This window comes from Poecilia latipinna, unplaced genomic scaffold (assembly GCF_001443285.1).
Source record: "Poecilia latipinna isolate Pla-1442-1.1 unplaced genomic scaffold, P_latipinna-1.0 Scaffold1186, whole genome shotgun sequence".
NCBI classification, from domain to species: domain Eukaryota; kingdom Metazoa; phylum Chordata; class Actinopteri; order Cyprinodontiformes; family Poeciliidae; genus Poecilia; species Poecilia latipinna.
The window spans coordinates 56,798-66,710 of NW_015113802.1; the positions used below are offsets into that span (position 1 = coordinate 56,798).

General features: G+C 37.0%; 1 protein-coding gene across 1 annotated transcript in view; it reads left to right on the forward strand.

Moving 5' to 3' along the window:
* The first annotated feature begins 77 nt into the window (after window positions 1-77).
* LOC106960462 (secretagogin-like) overlaps window positions 78-9,913 on the forward strand; it is an 18,372-nt gene continuing 8,536 nt past the window's right edge. The window contains exons 1-4 of the mRNA XM_015053578.1: window positions 78-266; window positions 575-645; window positions 3,329-3,421; window positions 8,715-8,804. Coding sequence (XP_014909064.1) covers window positions 197-266; window positions 575-645; window positions 3,329-3,421; window positions 8,715-8,804 — 324 coding nt within the window. The 5' untranslated portion in view covers window positions 78-196. The remainder of the gene's footprint in view (window positions 267-574; window positions 646-3,328; window positions 3,422-8,714; window positions 8,805-9,913) is intronic.

The window sequence follows — 9,913 nt, forward strand, 5'->3', positions numbered from 1 at the left end:
ATAAAAACCCCCAAAAACAGACGACTTGGGGGACATCAAAAAAAAGGGTGTTTTTTTTTTTTTTTTTTTTTTTTTTTTTTTAGTTGAGAGAGCATATGTCAAGCAAGCAGACGGCTGAGGAGTGCAGCACAGTTCATCTCTGCAGACGTCCTTGTTTTTACGTATAGAAGTTTCAAGCTTCCTTTTCTTTGGAAAGATGGAGATCTCTTTTGACAACCTGGATGCAGCAGGTTTCTTGGAAATCTGGCAACACTTTGATGCAGACGGTAAGGACATTTCATGTCATCTTGCTATTCTTTGCCTATTAATAGACATTGTTGTTTAATATAAAGCATTTTCAGATTTGACAATTTTGCTGGGCTTGCATTATTAGACCTTAGATGGTTTGCTTATATCATGGATGCAGAATCAACTGTGATGCTATAAATAGGTGTGCACTGAACAAGTAAGAGAATAAGTAGATTTTTTTTTATGGGTTATTATTGGAAAATTGTTTATGAATCTACTTTTTATACACAAAGAAAAAAACCTGCTATACATCCCAACTGTTTGATTTTTGTTCTTGTGTTTGTAGATAATGGCTACATTGAGGGTAAAGAGCTGGATGACTTTTTCCGGCACATGATGAAAAGACTGGGGCCCCAGGTGAGTGAATGTTTTATCTGTAGAAATATGCCACTAATTTATAAATACACTTTCACAGACAGTAGGCAACAGATTGTGGCATCATCTGCACATGTTTCTAATTGTACAACCTAAAAGCAGCAGCAGTGTGGTGCTGTTAATTGTCTATGAAATTGTCCATATTTGAAAGGTTAATAGGGTTCATATCTTTATGGAGCACATGTGAGAAAATTTAGGCTTAGCATCATTTACTGGGGAAAAAAAAAAGAAAAAAAAAACTTGAAGTGAGCAAAAATTATAGACCTCTGCTGTCTGAGTAGCCAGAGATGTTTGCAGCCGTCTGAATGGGCGAGGTCTCGGTAGTGATGCTGGACAGTACATTTAAAAACACCCGAAAACTATCAAAGAACAATCTAAGTCGATACAGTTCCAAACAGAGATGGAGGAAAAAGAGCCTGTTGACCACGTTCACTAATGGCACATCATGTTTGCAGAGCAAAGTTAAATGTGGTTAAGCTGAGTAATGGCCGAGCCCTTTCCCGGCCCAGTTTTAATGGAAACTCTAATAAGCATACATCCACTGCCTGTTGTTCTTCAGCGTTCTGAGCAGACTCCCTTGGATACTAATTGGGTTTCACTAAAACAAACAGATTGCCACACTTATATTACTCTCTTCTTTTCTGATGTTTGCTCTCCGCCACTAATGCCCTCAGGACGGATGATGTTCAATGGATTTCTGTCAAGCTACAAAGACACTGCACATCCGTCCCATCTGCTCTGGCTGCCATTTACTGTTGTGCATCATCTTGTTGCCATTTGTTACTGTGGTTTGTCAGCTTTCTATCTTTCTTTTTTTTTTTTACTCCAATATAATCAGTTTCTGTTCATTGTACTATACTGCTGTATCAGTAATTTTGAAATTTGATCTGATGTGGAGTTAACATTTTGTCAGGTTAAATTACACACACATATTTTTGTATAACCAAAAGGATGTATGAACAGAAAAAGGGAACAGCTGTGACACCTCTGACGAAGAAAAAACATGTCAGGTATGAAGAGACATTAAATAACTCAGCAAACTGTATACCATATGAACAAGTCAGTTTCAGTGATTTATGATTTAAAAAAAAAAAAAAAGCCTCTTAATTGAAACGTTCTGATTTGACAAGTTAATGTGTTTTGAAATTTGAAATGGAGTCAGTTTGGATGCAAAAACAGAAAAAAACAAACAGTAAAATACTGTATTAGGTTACAGTTTGTATCCTTTTAAGCTGAACACATCATGACTGTGAATTATTTATATTTTCTTTCGAACCAAGGCTAAAATATAAAGTAATTTGTCATGTTGCCGTGGCATGACAGGAAATTTGTATCAGGGCATCTAAATTATGTTAAAATCATTCAGTTTAAACAAAATGTCTTCATAATGTTGCAGGTGGTTTGGGGAAGTAGTAAATCACATGATGTGTAATTTTTTTTTTTTGTCATATATGTTGTTGTATTTATCTGAGACCTGTCAGCAGCCAGATGTTATGCTTGTCTTTGTTTTCAGTGTCATTATCTGAGTGACTGTTATAGTGTGTGTCTCTTGATCTCGATTCGTGATAACTGTGGCCCCTTATGGTCTGCAGACTGCGTCTCCTCTGCCCCGCACAAAGCGATCATTCAAGGTTTAAGCGCCATGGATCAACAGGTTTCCATAGCTACAGGAAGGTGACTGAAAATTAGAGTGTACAATTTAGAAAGTTGGTTGCTAAGTAGAATAATTTCAGAACCTGAAAGTATAATTGCCTTCAGATGTGACTGGAATCTAAATTGATATTAGTTTTATAGAATATTTGGAAAAACTCAGACAGACATACAAAAAAACAAACAAATAAACAAACAAAAACAAATGGATCTCAGTCTCAAACTGTTTTTTCATATGCCCAATCCATTTTACACATAATAGTATTCTACCCCATCATCTCCCAGCGTTAGTAATTTGCTGCTATTTACTTTTGTCTCAAACAGTATAGACAGGGAGTGGTGACCCCTGCAGGTCTGGAGTTGTCAGGACTCAACTGCTGCTTGATTAGTTGGATATATATATATATATATATATATATATATATATATATATATATAACACCTGAGACCAGAGGGTCACATGGGAGCTGAAGTGCTGCTGTCAGTCTTACCTCTTTATCTGCAGCGCTTCACAAAAGAGTAGGTCTATTGTTTGCAGATAACCCTCACAGTGACATCCTTTAAAAATGCTACTGACTGATTTCTACATCTCACAAAGTATGCAGTCAATTTGGGACATTTGATTTGCAGAGAGCCAAATAGTCAATGAAGGGTTTCTGCTTTATTGGATATGTCAAACAACTTCTGTCGTTGGACGACATGGTTAAGGTCAAGTGCCATAAACCCTGTTAGTTTGCTTGAGTTCAAAAAACAGACCTTGAGGGAAGAGAAAGTCTTAGATTAAAGGTGTATCCATGGAGACGATACCAAAAACAAATGTGACTAAGCTGGAGAGGTAGACTTGTTTTTTTTTTGGGGGGGGGGTTATGTAGTCTGGTTCTTTATATTCTTTACATTTAAATTTTTTGTGTTGTATTTCCTTCAAAATCAGACTTTATTCACCCTGATTAATTTATCTATAAACAAAACTGAAAAATCAGCGATTCATTTTGATTTTGCTGTTTTTTTTTCACAGGAGAAAGCCACCGAGGAGAGAGTTCAGAGACTGAAGCAGAGGTTCATGTCCGCCTATGATGTGACTGCTGATGGTAAACTACAGATTCAAGAGGTACGATTGCTCATGCCTCATTTATATTAGTCATAAACCAATTTAAAGATATTTCTAACAGAATGCTGCTTCAGTTAAACAAAAATGAATGGCAGCATGGAGGGTTTGGGCACAGGTTTGTTTGAAGTAGGACCGATTATAATTAGATGATAAAAGACGAATGACGGCCAGCATTACATTGTCCAAGATGTCGTACAAGCTGATATAGACTAGCTCTCTATCAGCTTGTCTTCTCATAATCCATCCTGCTGCCACTTGTTCCTCATTCATTGGGCCAGGCCATATTCTCCTGTTGCTCTGTGATCCAGACTGATGTTCTCGTGCTTATTGTTGTGTTTTTTTTTATTTTTTTATCCTGACCAGGTGAGATAAGATGATCAGTGTTAATCAGCTTATCTGATTACACTGCATATTTCTGACCTTATCTTTTCAAATCATCAAAAGTTTAATAACTGTTTTACAATGATTTTCTCAGCTCCTGTAAGAATTGCAGCTGAATCATTTCTAATTGCACATATCTTATTCCAAGTATGTTATGAAGGCTGTTCAGTGTGGCATCTGGCTTCAGGCCTGACAATAAAAAGGTTGTCTCAACAAGGCCACGTAAGCAGAAACTCTGTGAGACTGGTTGTGATCTGGACAAGCTGGAAAACAGCACTAATATATGTATTATGCGAACATTTTAAAAGTGTTTTTAGTTACTCTAAAATGTAATTACTATTATCCTTTGGCCCTCTTTTCTGTAACTTCAGCTTCCTCTCAACACAACATTTGTCACATTTGTTTTCGTCAGACATGACACATTTAAAAGCTGCTTGCTTTGAGCCTACTTCCTCTTTACACTACAGCAGCATCATCTGTCTTCAGCCTCATTCCTTTTCAATCAACCACCTTTCTCTTAAAACCATTTAAAATTAACACCAACATTGTGCAACATAAGAACTGCTGTCCAAACCATCTTGTGTTCTCAAAAGCTCCAAGGTGAAAAGAACTCAATTGTTCCTCACTCATAAAATACACATTTAATAGTTGAATGCTGCTTATTTCAGTTTTCTCTAGTAATTTACTGATTCTTACTGGTTTAAGTCGCCTTTATTATTTTCACATTGATCCCAGGCTGCAGTCTGGCTAATCAGGATATCTCATAGTCTAAGACAGTGGTTCCCAAACTTTTACTTCTGTGCCCCCCCCAGTGGTTTCCAAACATTTTCTGCGTACAAATGGCTGTCTGGTTGAAGTGACGGGGGTGTGTGTGAAAGGGCATCGACTTTTTGGGGGGCAAAATGAATGTACGTAGCTGAAAATAGACACCAACATCAGCAGCCTACAAGGTACTTGTTAAGCTTAAGGTTCTGTATTGATATTAGCTAGTCATCTTTGAGCTAACATTACCTGAATCCAACAGCTTTACTCAACTCAGTCGGTTAGTTTGGAGGGAAAAACTGTGAAAAGTTATTTGCATTTTGCTGGTTTGCTGCCGTGATTCTAACACAAACCTACGTAGCTCCGCCCAGCAGCAGCAGGTCTCCTTCACAGGTGGAAACCCAGCGCGAGCGTCGTAGCGCTCATGTTAAAGGCGGCTCGGAAAAACAGGTTACAACATGTTAACAAGGGATTAAACAGTTTTAACTGCTGATAAAAGACACAAATATGGGAAGTGTGGAAGCCTCTACTGTATCAAATTGACATATGAATAACAGAGAGTTGACCATTCTAAGGTAAAAACCCAGCGCATACAGTGTTCATGTTTTTTTGTTTTTTTTTCATCCAGACGGCTTCCCGCGCCCCCCTGCAATGACACGGCGCCCCCCCCTAGGGGGCGCGCCCCACAGTTTGGGAACCTCTGGTCTAAGACAACATAATCCTCTCCAAAGTAATTAAGTGTGCGACTTATACCAGAGGACAGAAACTATTCATTGGGATCACTCCTTTGATGAATTACACCCACAGAACCAAAGGCCTTGGCTTCCTCTAATACTGAAGGAAGAAATCAATATGCATTTTCTATTAGTGGCTTGTTACATGCAGTGATTTATTGTGGTTGAAGCATGGACGGTGAGCTCAACATGGTATACCCCTGCCTATCTGATGTTTTTTCTTTATTAAAAAAAAGAAAAAAACAGATTGTGAATCCATAACTCACAGCTCCTGCCAAGAATCAGTTCCAGCAAGTGCTGTTGTAGCAGTTTCAGATGTTTAACAGGCTACAATCTCTCTATTTCAAATCTATCTGCACTGATCTTACTTAGAGGAGCTCGGTAGTTATATATGATTGTAACTTTAAATTCATTTACATTAGAAGTTTTATGTATATGTATTGATTGGTTAGATTTATTTCATTTTATCCCATAATGCTGAAGCTATAATTTTTTGGTTTAACAAGCTTATTAAGCGTGGAGGCAGGATACTCCCTCTTCGTTCCCTCAGCAGTGCAACCAACATCCTTCTGCTTTCTGCAAATAAACTAGTTGTTATTTATATCTGTGTGTCACCATGTTTTTCTTAGTAATTATTTCTGGGTGCTTTTAAAATGTGAGCATATGAATGCTCAAATTTCATGTAGGATTTAGTTTAACAGGATATGTAGTAAAGCTTTTATATTTCACCTTCAATTCATTGTGGTTCTGATCTGTGTTTGGGTCAGAACCCAAACACAGGTTCTGACCCAACCTGTGTTTGGGTCAGTCGGTTCTAGTTGGTTCTAGTGAACCGACTAGAACTAGTCTAGAACTGAAACTCGGAGGTCTTATTGTTTTGTGCTTTTGCAGTTCTGGTCTTTATGAGAAAACCGATATGAAAGAAGCAGTTTGCCACAGAATCAACTATTTTGTTCTGACCATGCATCAATTCTTGTCCATTTTGGAGAAAGTCATACCAGCTGTGATGACCTCTTACCTATTCACCTCACAGGACTGTAGACATTTTTGGGCCAAGGTTTCCTATTTTGAGTCAGTTTGGCTCAACCATTAACCAGAAGCACAGTCAATGGAATTAGGATGTAATAAAAGCCTTTACACTAGATGTTAGGACTAAACATTTTTGTGAATTGTTTACATAGCTGACCCAAAAATACTTTCAAATTGAAACGCTGCTTGTAGACAGTTACTGAATTTGTATACTCACTTTTTTTTCTGCATTAGATTTGAGCATAATGTAGAATGTTACTTTAAATCACTCTTTGTGAAAGCACAATTGATTTGTTTGAAACAAAATCTCACATGCAATGATTTTTTTTTTAACCATGGTGGTTGATTTTATATTAAAGTGGGGCACAAAATGACTGGCACCCTTTGGAAACATCCTGGGCCGTGACTATTAAATTGCAAACAAAACTCAACCTAACAAAACACAATAAACTTTAAAGCTAAAGCTAAATAATTTGTGTGCAGCATAAAGTTTTTTTTTTTTTCCATTTTAATAACCGCACATTACAAATTCTAATAACCTCAGATTGTACCAATAATCCTTAAAGGCAACCAAAACTTTTACATTAATACCTTCAAAATTCAGATTACTAATGCTTTCTGGAAAACAAGAAAAGCTGCTGGTGTAAACAGGATGTTTAGACTACTGGTAAGCAAAATTTACAACCATTCTATCTTACACAATGTACTGTAACAGTATTTTCTTACAAACCATATTGTGCTGAAATGCATCTTTAAGTGAAATTGTTTCCACAAGTGAACTCCAGTGTTGTCACTTTTCTACTTGATATTCTGCGCGTACCAAAGGTTCAGCAGTCTTGAAGGCTTGTTTAATAAGACGTCTTTACAGATGCATAGAAGTCAAAGAGGAAGTCAACAATTTTATCTGCAAGCCACAAGATCCTGTCATAGTTGCACAAAGTGCTGGCATGCTTCCAGTGTCTGTTCACGTATATCAGCAGAAAGAGAAATGAACTACATTTAGCTGCTATTGCCCCGTTATTGAAGTGTGAAAGCTAGCATATCGAGTATAGAAAAGTTTAACGATGACCACTCTTGTCAAACTTAGTAAATGTGACTACATTGTGAACAATTCTCCTGTTGAACACATCACAGTGGTGATGTAAAGCTGCCATGTGGAGGCATTTTTACCAGCAAAGCCAGTGGAAACCACTTTCTGGTTTTATTTTAGAGCTGTGCTGACTTGGTCATCATTTACAAAAACACAAATTGGAAAATCATCCGATTATTAACTTTTTTTGGTGAAGACCTTTTGTGCCTTTAGCTGTCATCTGTTTAGAAAATGAGCTTAAGTAGTTAATACATCTAATGTGTAGAAAAGGCCTTATAGGGATGCCTCTGCAGAAAACAGCACTGTTGGTGAGTTGCCCTTGTCATGGCTTCATCTTTGTCTTCTGATGGGGTGAATCCTTTATTACCGTTCTCATCGGAGAGTTTAATCCACTAATGTAGAGCTGGCTCAATAACAACTGGAGCAGATCCAGGTCAGCTGGTGCAGAGGTCGTTCAGCGGAGGGTTTGTAAATCTTTCCTTTATGGCGTCCTGCTTAGAAAATCAAGTCGCAGTTTATCTCTTTTAAAGATATGTTTAGCTATTCCCCCTTCTGAATTACCAGATGTCTTCAATACTTTGAATACTGTCTCCCACTGTGCTTTAAGGTTTGTAACAGGTAGCAGACATCTTACACATCAAAAGCTGAATGGCTTCCTTTAAGCTTACGGAGATACAATCACTTGATGCCACTGATTCATGAAACTCTGCTCGGCTCCCGCCTACTTAAATTATCTTAAACAACGATCTGTTCCTGCCCGTTCTTTATGTGCCAACATTTTTCTTTTGCATGTTCTACGTGTTCGAACAGAAAAACGGAATAAAGCATTCACTATATATCATGGAATCAGCTCCAGCCTAAACTAAAGATGTCTGATCTTATTTCCTGGGAAGTTTGTTGAGCGGTTCTTAAAAAACATGCAACATGAGTCCATCAGTCAGTGTCATAGCTTTTAAATTGTTTTGTATTATGTTTTAAACTTGTGCATGTGTTTTCATTTTGTGCAACCAGGTTGTTGCAGATTTCTTCCCTCTTGTTTTTCCTGGTTAAATAAAGGAAAGAAAATTGAATACATGAGAATTTATTTCTTCTGTGGGGTGCACCAGTTATAGAAAGATGTCTCAATGTGACTGCAGAGTTTTTGTCGAGGCATTTTTTTTAGCAGGAAATGGTTTTAAGTAAGACTACCTATATCTTACCAAGATTAAAAGATAAAATTTAACTTGTACAGACTTGTAAAAGCCAACACTATGTGCATCTTTTCACCGAGATCTCTGCTTGCTGTCTTGTTTTCTAGCTGGCCAACATGATTTTGCCTGAAGAAGAAAACTTCCTGTTAGTTTTCAGAAGAGAAGCTGTACTGGACAACAGTGTTGATTTTATGAAGGTGAAGATAAACACATTTACATAAACATGAAAAAGATGTTGCTCAATGACGAGGTAGATTACTTTGATAGGTTTCTTGGTCTGGTAACCATCAACAGCATCTAATCTTTAAAAATACATTTACTTGAAACATCCATGAAGTTATCTTGCCTAGATCGATGTGAAGTCTCTGTAAAATGACTTTATTCAGTCATGCCTATAATAAATGGTGCTGTTCTCCTGTTGACCAGAAAAGACAGTACGAGTGCATCGCTCCACCTTTGCCTTAAAAGTTATTTCAGTTTCTTTATAATATCATCGTGGTCCAGGCAGCATACAAAGTATTGCCACATAAACCAGCCTTTCTTAAAGCGCATACTTGGACCTGGAATCTCTGGCATGTACAATTAGTCCAGTGATTCTTGAGAATAGGGACAAAACTGGTCCTATGGATAAAGCACAAAATTTGAATAAAATATACACAAAATATACAACATTTTTTCAAATATCTGACTAAACTAACCTGGGTCATGTGAGCACAACAATGTATATTTTCCTGAATATTTTTTTTTATTTTAAACATTGTAGTCAGTGGATGATGCCTGTAAAATTCCTTGTCCAGGAGCAGAACTCAACACATTACAATAGTTTAAAACAATTAAAGAAATACTAAAATTATATATTGTGACAAGTAGTAATATAAATAATTATAAAAGTATCAATGAATTGAATTTAAAATAATTTTTAGATATTTTCCAACTCCATTGAAATTTGTCCCTAGTTTTTGTCAACACCATCAGAAATGAAAAGAATGTAAAAAAAATCAGGCATTATTGGGGGGCACCAGAACTTCTCAGGCCCCCATGACCTCTTCCTTTCTCTTCCTTTGCTAAGAGGGCTAGTTAGCTCTGGTTAGCTTAAGTTATTCTTTAGTTTTTTTCTTCTGTTTTATTCCTAAGTTGCTTGTCAACTCCATAACTGACAATTTACAAAACTTTGATGACATTTTGTGAAATAAAAGCTTAATTTTGGTATAATGTAAAGATTTAATGGATCTGATGAGCTACAATACGGCCTCCTTCAGAATAACATCATATAAATTGAGGTAGTTTGGCTTTTTGTCAACTCCGT